At 43.3% G+C, this 16743-nt stretch overlaps 1 protein-coding gene across 1 annotated transcript in view; it reads right to left on the reverse strand.

Moving 5' to 3' along the window:
* Nucleotides 1–16743, reverse strand: part of LOC137342490 (potassium voltage-gated channel subfamily KQT member 4-like) — a 541779-nt gene that overhangs the window by 202871 nt on the left and 322165 nt on the right. Inside the window, exon 2 of the mRNA XM_068006381.1 lies at nt 6291–6381. Within this exon, the coding sequence (XP_067862482.1) occupies nt 6291–6381 (91 nt within the window). The remainder of the gene's footprint in view (nt 1–6290; nt 6382–16743) is intronic.

A 16743-nucleotide genomic window follows, 5' to 3' on the forward strand; every position in this document is an offset into this window, starting at 1 on the left:
CCTGTTACCCAGTCATGCGTCCTTTCGTTTCTCCCCTCTCGGGTACTTTGCTCCCCCAAACCTTCATATCTCAGTGAGAAACTTGAGGTGGGGGGGTGGTGAAGGATGAGAACATTAAATGAGAGGCGAGAGGGATGGAACAAGGTGAGGTGCTCATAGGATCTTCATTATCCCTCTACCTTCCTATTCTCTTGTCACTGTACCAGGCTTGACTCCCCTTTGGACTCCCTTGACTCTGTGCCTCTCGCCATTCTCCGAAGGGCCCATCGAGGCACCCGTCGCTGCTTCTTTACTAGCAGCAACCCCAACTGTCACATCCTCCTCTCTTGCTGACCATCCCAACCAATGCGCCCGCTGGGGACTAATTTTGCCAACTTCCTTCCCATCCTACTCATCCCTCCTACCGCTGACCCCGTGGACTCTACCAGCGGATCAACAATCACTACATCTCCCTCCAACATGTCTGTTCACTTGCAAACAAAGCCCTTGACATCCATGACCTACTGTGGATAATTGCATTGATATTATGGCCTTGATGGATACTTGGTTCACAAGTGATGACATGTTGCCCCTTATTGAAGCCTCCCCGCCTGGCTATACCTTACATTGCCGGCTCGCCCGCCCGTCTTAGTGGTGGCGTGGCTCTTAGCACCAAATCTCACCTGCGTCTGTACCCTACTCCTCTGGTACCTTCACCTCCTATGAGCATTTCATCTTGTTCCATCCCTCTCGCCTCTCCTTTAAAATCTTTGTTCTTCACCTCCCCCATCTCATGTTTCTCGCCAAAATATCCTCATTCCTTTCCATCTGGACCGAGTGCCTTCTCATTCTTGATGTTTTCAACCCCATCTCAACTCACCGTGCCCTCTCTCATCTGAATTCACTGCCCTCCTGTCTTCCCTTAACCTCTCGCTCCATATAAACTCTCCTACCCATATTCACAGCCACCTCATCAACCTTGCCATCTCTCGGGGCCTCTCTATTCCCATCATCTCAATCACAGACAAGGCCATCGCTGATCACTTCCTTGTATCCCTCTTCCAACCCCACTTCCTCCTGTGTCCACCCCTGGAAAAAACTCTCCCCCAAATCACTTACAACAGCACTTTCAAATTCCCAACTGTCGAGCCTTTGGCCCTCTATTCGACACAAAACTTCTGGAACTATCGATCTGCTCAATCACACCATCACCTCTGCCTTTGATGCTCTTGTCCCCAGTAAAACCTTTATTCTCTCCCACCCTGGTTGTTCCCCTTCATATGGCCCCCATCTTTGCTCCCTTAAGTACAAGGGGCGCAGATTTGAACGTATATGCACACAACCGGATTAGCTATTCATCTCCAGATCTGTCGGGACCACATCAAGCACTATCGGGCTCTGCTCTCCTCTGCCAAAACTGCTCACTACTCAAGGATCATCCGGGAATGAAAAGATAACCCCCGGCTTCTTTTCTCCATTACCAACCGTCACTCCATTACAACAGTTTAAACACTTCAAAAGTACTTTATTGGCTGTAAAGCACTTTGGGACATCCTGAGGTCGTGACGGGCGCTATATAAATGCTAGTCTTTCTTTCTTCTTAAACCCCTCTCCCCTGACCCCTCCAGCTTCATCTTCAACAAGAGCGTGGATCTCTTTATCACTAAGATTGAGATCATACATTCAGCTTCAGATGAGAGCGTGTGAATCTTTAGAATTCTCTACCCCAGGTGGCTGTGGATGCTGAGTCGTTGAATATATTCAAGGCAAAGATAGATAGATTTTTGGACTTTTTTAAATTATTCGTTCATGGGATGTGGGCGTCGCTGGCGAGGCCAGCATTTATTGCCCATCCCTAATTGGCCTTGAGAAGGTGGTGGTGAGCCGCCTTCTTGAACCGCTGCAGTCCATGTGGTGAAGGTTCTCCCACAGTGCTGTCAGTGAGTTCCAGGATTTTGACCCAGCGACGATGAAGGAACGGCGATATGTTTCCAAGTCGGGATGGTGTGTGACTTGGAGAGGAACGTGCAGGTGGTGTTGTTCCCATGTGCCTGCTGCTCTGGTCCTTCCAGGTGGTAGAGGTCGTGGGTTTGGGAGGTGCTGTCGAAGAAGCCTTGGCGAGTTGCTGCAGTGCATCCTGTGGATGGTACACACTGCAGCCACTGTGCGCCGGTGGTGAAGGGAGTGAATGTTTAGGGTGGTGGATGGGGTGCCAATCAAGCGGGCTGCTTTGCCCTGGATGGTGTCGAGCTTTTTGAGTGTTGTTGGAGTTGCACTCATCCAGGCAAGTGGAGAGTATTCCATCACACTCCTGACTTGTACCTTGTAGATGGTGGAAAGGCTTTGGGGAGTCAGGAGGTGAGTCACTCGCTGCAGAATACCTAGCCTCTGACCTGCTCTTGTAGCCACAGTATTTATATGGACTCTAGAGGAATCAAGGGATATGGGGGTCAGGCGGGAAAGGAGTTGAGGTCGAAGATCAGCCATGATCTGACTGAATGTCAGAGCAGGCTCAAGGGGCTGTATGGCCTATTTTTGCTCCAATTTCTTATGCTCTTATGCCTCTGCTGCCTCCCTCCCTTCTCCTTACCCACCAAGCCAAGCTACCCCCAAGGTTCCCCCCTGGTCTAGCCCTGAACTCGCATCTTTCTGTAGTTTCTGTCCTATCTTCCCTCATGCACTATCCAAGCTCACCTTGTCCATGAGACCCACCTCCTATTCTCTCAACCATATTTCCACTAAACTGCTGACCACCCAACTTCCCTTCCTGGCCCCCATGCTAGCTGATATTGTAAACGGTTCACTCTCCTCAGGTACTGTACCCTCTTTCAAATCTGCCGTCATCACCCCCCCTCAAAAAAACACCCTTGTCCTTGCAAACTACCACCCCATCTCCAACCTCCTTTTCCACTCCAAAGTCTCTGAATGTGCTGTTGCCTCCCAAATCTGTGCCTACCTTTCTCCAAGAATTCTGCGTTCCAACAATCCTGACCTCTTATGGATCCTGCAATCCTTTTGCCCCATCACTGGCGGCCGTGCCTTCAACCGTCTAGGTCCTAAACTCTGGAATTCCTTCCCTAAACATTTCTGCCTTTCCACCTTTCTCCCATCCTTTAAGACCCTCCTTAAACATACCTCTTTGACCAGGTTTTAGTCACCCATCCTAATATCTCCTTGTTTGGCTCAATGTCAATTTTTCTGTGAAGTGTCTTGGGAGGATTTCTTACGTTAAAGACGCATATAAATGCATGATGTTGTTGTTGCTACTGACCCAGATTCATCAGAAAGGCCTCACATTCCATCCCTACTCTGTGTTGAGTTAGCTCATCTTAGGGGCACCAAAATTGGACTCAGCATCCCTGAACTAAGGAGGGGGGGAAAAAATCAGCCAGGTTTCCCACTCCTGAAATTCCATCCACCTCTGTACCAATATCTGTTCAACTAAAGTGGCATAATTAAATGACAGGCTGCAATGTGACATCTCTCAACAAAGTGTACAATGACCTAACCATGCCAAGCCTATGGATCTCACTAGAAGATTCCAATGAAACTTGAATGGAAGAATAAAAATATTGGGACCAGTTGACCCCAGAGGGTCATGTGAGATAGATGCTGATTGATGTAATGCTAGCACTACTGGTACAGTGTGTTGGACTGTCGAAGTGCAGTATCGCTAGTGATAGGGTTCAAGTTGAAATCCCCACCAATTTTGTTAAGATCCTTATCTTGGCTGCAGTCCCGTGCACAGAAAGTCACGAGGAGTTGTATCAAATACAGATCTTATAGTTTTAATTGGGGTGGCAAGCACTATGGTTATGAATCTATGGCCCTGCCTCCAAAGAAACTACCTCTTTCTTTCGCTCATTCTTCATTGACAGGAAGTAAGAGAAACTATTTGTAATCCCATAGCTGCATGGATGGTGAAGTGAGAAAGAAAAATACAGGGAAAAGGAGACAGCAAGAAAAAAGAAAAAACTAAGGAACAGAGAACACGAAAGAGGAGTGAAATAAAATTTTGTTTTGTTACCAATGGGGGTGACCGAGCCTACCGTTACCCAATGGGGGCAATTCTCTGAATGTGCACTTGTGATGGGTGAGGTTTCCTGCCACCAGTGTATGCTCGGAAAATTGATCTAGTGTCCACACAATACTTCAAACGGGAGACCGCTGTACAGCGATTAGCTGTGAGAACCCTGCTCGATTTTTCCCTTCCCTACTCTGCTGAGGCCAGTTATGGTGGTCCCACTACCGACTGAGATCAGCTAACTCAGCACAGTGTCTCTGAGTAACTCACTGAGTGTCTGCAACCCACATGAAGGACACAGCTTGGGTCCAAGTTTATGATTTTTCTCACAGGGTGGTGCTTGAGATGTAAAGGTTGTGACTAAAAGCCTCACACACAGAATTTGTCCAAGGCATATGGCTCTGCTGATTACCAAACCAATGTGGATAAAAACTTGCAGATTTCTGATTCTTTTTAAAGCTCTAATTGACATTTCTGATTTATTACTTAATTATATTCTGGGCTTTACCGGATATGCAAATTTTGAAATTCCTAATTAAGAGAGTATCAGGCAGGAATCTGGTGCCAACAGTCAGTGTGAGAGAGATGCCCCTTGCACAGCAGAATGCTAGTTATATAATTGGAGCCCTTGCGTTATTTACTGGAGCTCCCTGGGCAGGTTTACTATTGTCAGCAACATACTACGGTTAATATTCCTTACATAAACGTAGCATTTTGGTTGCTGTTTAGGAACAGATGGATTAGTCAGGTGTTCTGCAGTGTTTACAGGGATCTTTATAAGTGATGAGGAGGAAGCGAAGGACTGGCTGCAAGGCAGTAAGGTATGTCCTGTCTAGTAATGTATGGCTCAAGTGTGTCTCAGCGTCAGCTCCTGTGCATATACAGTACACAACGGGTAAAAGGGAACAATTCACTCCTGTCTGGTATTGTATCAGTGTCAGCTCCTGTGCATGCACAGGACACATCGGATACAAGGGGAACAATTCCTGTATGAATAAAGTACACATAAAGGACCTGAAAAATAAATAACATACCACAATCTCTGGACAATATTGCCACTTGGTGGTTTATTAATTGCATAAACTGTTGGTCCATGATGTGCCTCCTCTAAACCCTGTGCAACATTTCAGCTGCTTGCTGAACTCTGACTGAATCAGTAATTACTGTTCCAGGCATTCTCGGTTTTCTTTTGTCCTGTCCTGAAGGTGCTGAATAATTCTGGGGCTCAGTTCCATGGCACTGCTAGCCTTTTGGTAATTTGCCCAACTGGCCATTCTTCAAGTGTGGCCCAGACTACAGGGGTCAATAATGCTGTCCCACTGCAGCTGCATTGAGACTGCAACGAATTGGACCCCAGCCATGCCTGCTCTAATATCAAATGGCCTTGCACAATAATGTACGGTTAGCTCATTTAATATTTTATCAGTACTCCTTGTGTGTAGCGAATGGCATGCTGGGACCACTTTTGGGTTAGGGGCTACAATATTGAGCAACAGCAGTCAATCAATAGCTGCTGGCTGCCCATTCAGTGCCACGGTTTTTTTTTCTATTTTAGGTGCTCCAGTTACATGATGGGATGCCGCCCGCCCTCCCTACAGGTCTTAACGAGCTTTGTGCACATAGTGCACTCTGAGCACACTATGCATTGGTGGTTGCATTGGGACGTGTTGAGCACGTCACACGTACCGCAGACCTCAGGTCCCTGCGCCCAATAATACAGAGCGTAAAGTTTGGAGCAGTTGGGAGTCCTGCCATCGCATTTCAGCCGCAGTGAGTGTCTGCAGCATATTTGGCCATGGGAGTGTCACAATTGAGCCCAGCCCTGTTTCGCTCAGTGACCACATGCATACAATTTCCAGGCAGAGTCACTGCACACTGATCAGGAGCAGGACTCGCTGATTTCTTCCCCTCTTGAGCTAAGGGGCACTAAGGCCATTTACTGAGCCTTCACTACTGGCCTGACTGAGATCTTCTAACTCGGCATAGATAAGGGATTGAACATGGGACCTTCTGGTGTATGACTCAGAGCCATACACTGAGTAGTATCTTGCCCACTGGATCATTGGGGAAGCTGATGTGCATCCTTAATAACCTGAGCAGACTGTTACGTGCATCTCTGCCTGTGACACTAATGTGCGCCCTCAGCTGTGGCACTGTTCCTGGTTACTGTTCCAACCATTCCATTCTCAAACAATTATAATAAGTTAAAAAATGACAGAATTTAAAATGGCTAATTACATATATACTCAGTTAACCTTTACCCGCTGCTCCCACTTGTCCCTCTTACCAGGATAAAGAGTCCGGAATTTGCCAAACTCTGGTGACTGGGTATGGTTGAAAACACTGACAGGACGAGACAGCTGAACACAAGCAGGAATCTGTTGGAGACAAAGAGAAGATAAATAATTGAATCAGATATAGTGAACACAGGAGCTGTGGATCATTAATCTAACTGTGTCAATGTCTATCTCACCTTTCCATAGCTCCCAACTATTCCCAAAATTCAGTGAATATATTGTTGTCCATCATCCCACACTTGTTATGGAACCAGACTACAGATAGAAAATCTATTCAGCAAACAAGTGTTAGAATTTTGTTCTGTCCTGGGTTTGTCAATGTGCTTTGAGACTGGATCCTTGCTGACTGCTGCATGAACACTTTATGGGCGAGCATTCCCTGTCTGACTGCACTGCATCCCTGTAACTGCACCTCACTGTACTGCATCCCTGTAAATACACTGGTTCATTTGACTGTATGTTACTTCCATAGCTAGACTTGTCTGACTGTATTGTATCCCTGTAAATATACCTGTCTGTACAGTATCCCTGTAACTACACCTGCCTGTACTGTATCCCTGTAACTACATCTATCTGGCTGCATGGATTCCCTGGAACTACATCTGCCTAAACTGTAGTCTTTCCCTGTAACTACACCAGTATGACTATACTGTAACTCTGTAAAAACAACTGCCTATTCAGCTGTACTGCAGTATCAACTGACCAGAAGGATGTACAAGTAACCTGAACTTCCTGGCTCACTCTACTGTTATTCAGAAATTATAATTCCCTCCCTTCAGGTCTGTCTGACCTCCATTCATCTCCTATCACCCCTCACCCCCCAGTATAAATGGCACTAAATTTGAAAATTCCCAAGCAGAATTTGCCTTCTATTCCACGATGCCAATTAGCTAATTTGTTAGAGTTACATATACCAGTGATTATTATATAATAGACTCAGTGCTGAAGTACAATTAAAATTGATTATTGTATAATAGGCTCAGTGCTAGAGTACAATTACCACTGATTATTATATAAAGACTCAGTGCTAGAGTACAATTACCAGTGCTTATTATATAATAGATTCAGTGCTTGAGTACAATTACCAATGATCATACTAAGATAGACTCAGTTCTAGAGTATAATTGCAGTTATCATTCTTAAATAGACACAATGCTAGAGTACAACTACCAGTGATCATACAATAACAGACACAGTACTAGAGCACAATTACCAGTGATCATTGTATAATAGACACAGTGCTAGAGTACAAGTACCAGTGATCATTGTATAATAGACACAGTACTAGAGCACAATTAACAGAAATTATTGTAAATTAGACACATTCCTACACTGCAATTACCAGTGATTATTGTACAATAGGCTAAGTCCTAGAGTACAATTACCAGTGATCATTGTATATTAGACTCAGTGCCAGAGAACAAGTACCAGTGATAATTGTATAATAAAGTGTTAGAGTACAATTACCAGCGATTATTGTATAATAACCACAGCACTAGAGTACAATTACCAATAATTACTGTATAATACACTCGGTGTACAAGTACCAGTGATTATTGTATAATAACCACAGTGCTAGAGTACAATTACCAATAATTACTGTATAATACACTCGGTGTACAAGTACCAGTGATTATTGTATAATAAACACAGCACTAGAGTACAATTACCAATAATTACTGTATAATACACTCGGTGTACAAGTACCAGTGATTATTGTATAATAACCACAGTGCTAGAGTACAATTACCAATAATTACTGTATAATACACTCGGTGTACAAGTACCAGTGATTATTGTATAATAAACACAGTGCTAGAGAACAATTACCAGTAATTACTGTATAATACACTCGGTGTACAAGTACCAGTGATTATTGTATAATAAACACAGTGCTAGAGAACAATTACCAGTAATTACTGTATAATACACTCGGTGTACAAGTACCAGTGATTATTGTATAATAAACACAGTGCTAGAGTACAAATCCAATGATTATTCTATAATAACCACAGTGGTAGAGCACAATTATTATTGAATAATAGACCCTGTGCTATGCTATAATTACCAATGATTCTGGTATAATAGACACAGTGCTACACTACAATTACCAGTGATTATTGTACAATAGATTCAGTGCTGGAATACACTTACCGGTGATTATTGTATAATACACACAGTGCTAGAGTACAATTACCACTAATTATTGTATAATAGATTCAGTGCCAGAGTACAAGTACCAGTGATTATTTTATAATAGACACAGTGCTAGAGTGCATTTACCAGTGATTATTGTATAAAGCACACAGTGCTAGAGTGCAATTAACAGTGATTAATGTATAATAGAATCGTTGCTGCACTACAACTACCAGTGATTATTGTATCATTGACTCGGTGCTAGAGTACAATTACCAATGATTATTGTATAATAGACTCAAGATTAGAGTACAAGTACCGGTGATTATCATATCATAGACAGTGCTAGAGTACAATTTCCAGTGATCATTGTATATTAGACTTAGTGCTAGAGAACAAGTACCGGTGATTATTGTATAATAACCACAGTGCTAGAGTACAATTACCAATAATTACGGTATTCAAGTACCAGTGATTATTGTATAATAAACGCAGTGTTAGAGTACAATTACCAGTGATTATTGTATAATAAACGCAGTGTTAGAGTACAATTACCAGTGATTATTGTATAATAAACGCAGTGTTAGAGTACAATTACCAGTGATTATTGTATAATAAACGCAGTGTTAGAGTACAATTACCAGTGATTATTGTATAATAAACGCAGTGTTAGAGTACAATTACCAGTGATTATTGTATAATAAACGCAGTGTTAGAGTACAATTACCAGTGATTACTGTATAATAAACGCAGTGTTAGAGTACAATTACCAGTGATTATTGTATAATAAACGCAGTGTTAGAGTACAATTACCAGTGATTATTGTATAATAAACGCAGTGTTAGAGTACAATTACCAGTGATTATTGTATAATAAACGCAGTGTTAGAGTACAATTACCAGTGATTATTGTATAATACTCAGTACTAGAGTACAATAACCAGTGATTACTGTATTAACAGACACAGTGTTACACAACAATTACCAGTGATTATTGTATAATAGACACAGTGCTACACTACAATTACCAGTGATTACTGAACAATAGACGCAGTGTTAGAGTACAATTACCAGTGATTATTGTATAATAGATTCAGTGCTAGAGTACAATTACCTGTGATTATTGTATAATTGACTCAATGGTAAGGTACAAGTACCAGTGATTATTGTACAAAGCACACAGTGTTAGGGTGCAATTAACAGCGATTAATGTATAATAATCATTGCTGCACTACAACTACCAGTGATTATTGTATAACAGACATTGTGTTACACAACAATTACTAGTGATTATTGTAAAACAGACACAGAACTAGAGTACAATTACCAGTGAGTAATGTATAATAGACTCGGTGCTAGAATACAATTACCAGTGATTATTATATAATAGACTCAGCGCTAGAGTACAATTACCATTGATCATATTATAATAGATTCAGTGCTAGATTCCAATTACCATTGATCATTGTTTAATAGACTCAGTGCTCGAGTACTACTACCAGTGATCATTGTATACTAGACTCAGTGCTCGAGTACAATTACTAGTGATTATTATGTGATAGACACAGAGCTAGAGTACAATTACCGGTGATCATTGCACACTAGGCACAGTGCTTGCGTACAATTACCACTGATTTTTGTCGAATAGACACAGTGCTAGAGTACAATTACCGGTGATTATTGAACAATAGGCACAGTAATAGTGTACATTTACCAGTGATTATTGTTCTGGGGGGGGGGGTGGAGGGCAAGGAAGAGGGAGTGACATACACAGACAGATAGACAGACAAGTGGTATGCAGGAAAGTACTTGTCCAGTACATTGTAAGGACTGAATGTGGGTGACTGATCCACATGGAGCAGCGTGAAGCAGAAGGAGCTAAGATAATACAGGTGACTGTCTGGTTCGATGTTGTAAGTAGAGGTCCATCGGGGATGAATAAACTAAGCTGGTTTGGATACCATAGTCTGTGTGTCTAATTCATTCCTGGGTCCTGGGTCGGTAACAGCCTGTTACACCAGTTAGAAGTAGGTATGCACAGCACAAAACTGTCTTTAATTAGAACTAATTACCAATTTCAGTCAGAGGTTACAGGATTGCTAATGTAATCCTGGTGCAGTAAGAGGCTCTCTGAGGTTAAGGCTGCAGCACATTGTTTGTACAGCGTAGAGGGAACTATTCTATTTATCTAACCCATGCTGTACCTGCCCTGGAAGTGTTTGATGAGGACAAGTTGTGACGAAAGGTTAATGAAGGTTAACCTGAAACATTAACTCTGTTTCTCTCTCCAGAGATGTTGCCTGACCTGCTGAGTGTTTCCAGCATTTTCTGTTTTTATTTCAGATTTCTAGCATCTGCAGTATTTTCCTTTTGTTTTAGAGTCTAATTATGAAGGTATGGTGGAGATATTAAATAAATGCTTTGCACTAGTTTTTACAAATGATGGAGGAAATGAGAAAGGATTAGCAGGTAACAAAAAGGGAACCCAAAAGTCTTTTATAAAAATATAAATAGTAAAAGGGTAGTCAAAGGAAGGGTGGGGCCAATTTGGGACCAAAAAGGAGATCTTCTTGTGGAGGCAGAGGTACAAAATGAATACTTTGCATCTGTCTTCACTAAAGAAGAGGATGCTGTCAATGTCACAGTAAAGGAGGAGATAGTAGAGAAATTCGATAGGATAAAAATAGATAAAGAGGAGGTACTTAAAAGGTTGGCAGCGCTCAAAGTAGAAAACTCACCCGCATCCTAGGTTACTGAGGGAAGTAAGGGTGGACGCTCTGGCCACAATCTTCCAATCCTCCTTAGGTAAGGGAGTGGTGCCAGGGGACTGGAGGATTGCAAATGTTACACCCTGAGCAATAAAAGGGAGAGGGATAAACCCAGCAATTACAGGTCAGTCAGCTTAACATCGGAGATGGGGGAAACTTTTGGAGACAATATTCCAGGACAAAATTAATTGGCACTTGGAAATGTATGGGCTAATAAATGAAAGTCAGCACGGAATTGTTAAAGGAAAATCATGTTTGACTAACTTGATTGAGTTCTTTGATGAAGTAATGGAGAGGGTTGTGCGGTTGATGCTGCGTGTACGGACTTTCAAAAGGCACTTGATAGAAGTAGATAGGCTTGTTAGTAAAATTAAAGCCCGTGGGATTAATGGGACAGTGGCAACGTGGATGTAAAATTGACTAAGGGACAGAAAGCAGAGAGTAGTGGTGAATGGTTGTTTTTCAGACACCAGGCTTGAGCTGCAAGTTGTTGGGAGAATGAAAGAGGGAGGTCGGTTGGTTTGGGTTGAAGGGAGGGATGATGAAGAGCGGGTAAGGCCGCTGGACCCGCTGCTCAGCGGGAAGGAGGGCGGCACTAAAAGCGGGGTCGGTTGGGCCTCCAACTCTCCGTACGCGGCGGCGCAGTACAGACATCCAGCCCCTGGTTAAGAGGGTGCAGGGTTCTGCTTCCAACCCAGGTCTGTGCTCAGATAGAAGGGCAGGCTTTGGTGTCGCCAGGTTAGGGATGGGGGAAAGAACAAGTCCATACCCGTTAACGTTGCGGGTTCAGGCAGGCGGCCGACGTTCGCCCGCCCCGTGTCGGTTGACGGTTGAAAGGCAGCGCGCGCTCGGCACAACCGTCACACCCAGGCAGCGTCCGCTCCTGGCGCGCACGGTGGAAAAGCGCGGGATTGGCAACTGAAACAGCGCGCGCAGGCGGCGGTAAAACTGCAGGAAGGGCTGGTGGTCCCTGTGACCGTAACAACGGCTGAAATCACTGCATCTGGACATGGACAAACAGGATCATCTGAATGTGTGTTCTTTTTAATTAGTTTTACCATGTCTCCGTTAGAGCTAGAACACAGTCTGCTCAAGAACATTTCACTCAGGGACTCCGGCATCTAGGGAGCGAAACGGTATCAGCGGCCAGTCCGAGGCAGCTCAGGTAGGAAGATAAGTGCAGCGGGAATATGGGCCCAGGAGGAGGCCATTCAGCCCCTCGAGTCTGTTCCGCCATTCAGTTAGATCATGGCTGATCTGTATCTTAACTCCTTGGTTCTGAAACCCTTAAAACCCAACAAAAACCTATCAATCTCAGTTTTGAAAATTTTCAATTGACCTCCAACCTCAGCAGCTTTTTGGGAGAAAGAGATCCAGATTTCCACTCCCCTTTGTGTGAAGAAGTGCTTCCTGATTTCAACCCTGAACGGCCTAGCTCTAATTTTAAGGTTATGCCCCCTTGTTCTGGACACCCCCACCAGAGGAAATAGTTTTTCTCTATCTACCCTATCAAATGCTTTCATCATCTTAAAAAGCTCAATTAAATCACCCCTTAATCTTCTATTCTCAAGGGAATACAAGCCTAGTCTATGCAACCTGTCCTCATAATTTAACCCTTTTAGCCCCGATGTTATTCTGGTGAATCTGTGCTGCATCCCCTCCAAGGCCGATATGTCCTGAGGAGCAGTGCCCAGAACTGAATGCAGTACTCCAGATGGGGTCTAACCAGAGCTTCATATAACTGTAACATAAGGGAGATAGTCACCTCCCTCTGGTTTTCCCCCAACCTAATAGTACCTCCCCCTGCATTCCAACCAACAGTCCCCTCTTCAGCCTAATAATCCCACCAACAGTTCCTCCCAGTCCGACAGTCTGCCACCATCCTGCTGCGGACAGTGTGTTCTGGCCCAACAGTTCATCCCCAGCCTGCTGCAGACATAGCCTTTCACTGTTAGCAGACACTCCCATATATGTTTCATTTTTTCTTTGTGAGAGTGTGTATTTTATGTTTTAACTGGTTTATGCTAATCAGTAACAAAACAATACCAGTGGATGTCAAGCAAAGGAGGAGTGTGGTGTATAAGTTTGGCTTTTAATACCAGGTGGTATATTAAATGGCTCATCTCCATTTCAGGATAACAATACATTGCTGATTTTTTTTTTGATAACAGCAAACTTCTTAACAAGTTGCTAAGCATTCAACAAGAAAATGGATTTGGAACTTTTATTTTCAGCCTCCAAGAAGTACTTTCACATAACTTACAAGAAACTTTTAAGAAAAAACTTACAGACATGAGAAGTATCATATCAGCACCTGCCCTGTGTATGGTGTTGTGGTGGTTGATCTGTGTGTGTGTGTTTTTTTTAATCCCTGTCGTGTAATGCCTGCTAAACCAGTAGATTGCTGGGTAATGGCTGCGGTGGGATTTCACATACATGTCAACTGCCTGGTTTTATACAGATGATCAGTGTTTCGACCTGTGTCCACCTGGCGTATCTGCATTTGTAGTGAAAATCAAGTGATGTGAACCTTCTGGACAATGCTGTGCAGAGTCATCACGGGCTCACTTTTGTTTACATTGCACCTGCACACCCTATTCAGAAGGTTGCCATGCATGGGATAGGAAAGGGTTTTCTAGCCATCTCAGCGAGTCTCATCACAACACAGTTATGAAGAGGTTTCAGGATCAGTTGCAGCTGCTTTTTTGAAGCAAGGAGGGTGTTTATTTGAGCATTTTAGTCCCAGTTCTAGTGAAATTGCCAGGGTTTGGAAATGAGAGATGTGTGCTTTGGGTACAATGAGTTTTACTCTTTGTGACATGAAAGAAATAATACTGAGTTTGGCACATTCATTCTCATGTACTCCTGTGATCTACATCATTGGTCTTATTGTGAATTCCAGCACCCACTTCCTTCAGTTTGATAATACTGCTGGTTGGAGGTCCCTTTATTACTGTAAACTAGCAGGAAAGAAAGCTTGTACAATCCTTGTCAGAGCCACCAACATCCACAGGGAAATGTGAGTTACATCAAGTTACATTGAGTCTACAGCACAGAAACAGGCCATTCGGCCCAACTGGTCTATGCCGGTCTTTATGCTCCACACGAGCCTCCTCCCTCCTTACCTCATCTATTCCTATCAGGATACCGTTCTATTCCTTTCTCCCTCATGTGCTTATCTAGCTTCCCCTTAAATGCATTTATGCTATTTGCCTCAACTACTCCTTGTGGTAGCAAGTTCCACATTCTTGCCACTCTTTAGGTAAAGAAGTTTCTCCTGAATTCCCTGTTGGATTTATTAGTGACTATCTTATATTAATGATCTCTAGTTTTGGACTCACCCACAAGTGGAAACATTTTCTCTTGTCTACCCTATCAAACCCTTTCATTATCTTAAAGACATCTATCAGGTCACCCCTCAGCCTTATCTGTTCTGGGGCTCTTCGCTCTGGAAAAGAGAAGAGATGTATTTATTCAATTCCCTTTTGAAAGCTACTACTGAATCTACTTCCATTGCCCTTTCAGGCAGTGAATTCCAGATCATTACAACTCGCTGCATAAAAAAATGTTTCCTCATGTCACCTCTGGCCCTTTTGCCGATCACCTTAACTCTGTGTCCTCTGGTTACTGATCCTTCTGCCACTGGAAACAGTTTCTTCTTATTTTCTCTGTCAAAACCGTTCATGATTTTGAGTAGTAATTTTCAAAAGGAAATTGGATAAATACTTGAAGGGAAAAACTTAGAGCTATGAGGGAAGAGCAGGGAAATGGGACTAATTGGAGAGCTGTTTCAAAGAGCCAGCATAGACACAATGGGCTGAATGGCTTCCTTCTGCACAGTATGATTCCAAGATCCTATGAAAAGTTATAGAACATTGGGTGAATCTGCAGCTTAATTTATGACAAGCCTTTGACCCACTACACTTTCAGTCTAACTCCTTGTCCACGTGTGTGATAGGCCTATATTTAGGATTGTTTTTGTGCTGTCAGCTATTTTTGGTTTTGGTTTCCTAGATTGGTAAGTATGTAAATTGCCCAGGATTCCTACTCCTGATTGCTATCCAGTGACTCCCGGTTAGAAAGTAAGTTTGTGTCGATTGAGGACAGAGTGAGCTTGGCTCTTCATTTTTGGGGGGGCGGGGGTGGGTTTGAACTGCTGACACTCACTCACTGCGCTCACATCAAGATTGGTCACTTGGATGAGGTAGCTCAGGGTAATGGCACACGTGGAGCCGTATCTTAGCATGAATTAATGCCTTCAGGAGAGAAAGGGAGAAAATGGGGGAAATATGGAAGGGGTAATGTACCAACTTCATGGCCGAGAGGGGAAGTTTGCTGTCCTGTGGCTAATACTGGAAATTTGGCTTCACGCTGCTCACAATTTTCCTAAGTAATCTAAATGGTTGGAAAATCATTTGCCCAAAATTCCAACATATGATACTGAGAGCGTGAAGTTTGAAAATTACAAAGGGAAATAAAAATCTGATGCCTACTGACCCACCACAGATGTGCAGTAAAAACCTCAACTGGCTCAACTTCTCGGCAACTCCCCCACTGAAAATACACTCCAAGTATTTTATCAGAATATATTCCAGTCAGTCAATGTGACTTGTGAAATAATTTCCAGTCATGGGGCAGGCGACAGTCCCCTTGTGACTTTGTCAGCCTCCCCTTGCTGGCCAGGATATGTCGTCCTTATGTCCTAGACAGCGACCTTCATCAAAATCTACTGCCAGTTATTTACCAGTAAATTTGTATCACTGATATCACAGAGCGGAGTGTTATTCCCTTAATTTTTTTCACTCTGTTTGCCTCCTTGGACAGTCCACACGTTTACCACGCTCAGTGTAAACTGTCTGTGCACCTTCCCTCCTCTAAACACCAGCCTGTGTCCCCACTTCTAGATTTTGAGGCAATCTCGAACATAGCTAGATAGAGATTTAGATACTTAAACACTTGCAGACATACGTGGGAGAGTACATTGGGGTTTTCAGCACAGTTGGGCACAGGCTGAGGACAATTTGGTAATGGTTCTTAATGCTTGGCAGGTCAGGAGATTTCAAGGATCCTAAGTAAACTTGCATCACTGACTCATCATGCTGTGTGGCTTTGGGAAGTTATTCCCCTTCCTGTGTTGCTCCATATTTCCACTTTTGTGAATGGTCTGGGTATTTGTGGAGGGGGGAGGGTGTGGAAGAGGCCATCAGATCATAGAATTATATAGAATGTACAGCACAGTAACAAGACCATTCGCCCAACAGGTCCATGCCGGTGTTTATGCTCCACATGAGCCTCCTCCCTCCCTATTTCATCTCACTCTATCGGCATATCCTTCTATTCCTTTCTCCCTCATGTGTTTATCTCGCTTCCCCTTAAATGCATCTATGCTAGTCGCCTCAACTACTCCTTGTGGTAGTGAGTTCCACATTCTCACTACTCTCTGAGTAAAGAAGTTTCTCTTGAATTCGCCATTGGATTTATTAGTGACTATTTTATATTTCTGGCCCCTAGTTCTGGTCTCCCCCGCAAGTGAAAACATC

The sequence above is a fragment of the Heptranchias perlo genome, chromosome 26 (assembly GCF_035084215.1).
Source record: "Heptranchias perlo isolate sHepPer1 chromosome 26, sHepPer1.hap1, whole genome shotgun sequence".
NCBI classification, from domain to species: domain Eukaryota; kingdom Metazoa; phylum Chordata; class Chondrichthyes; order Hexanchiformes; family Hexanchidae; genus Heptranchias; species Heptranchias perlo.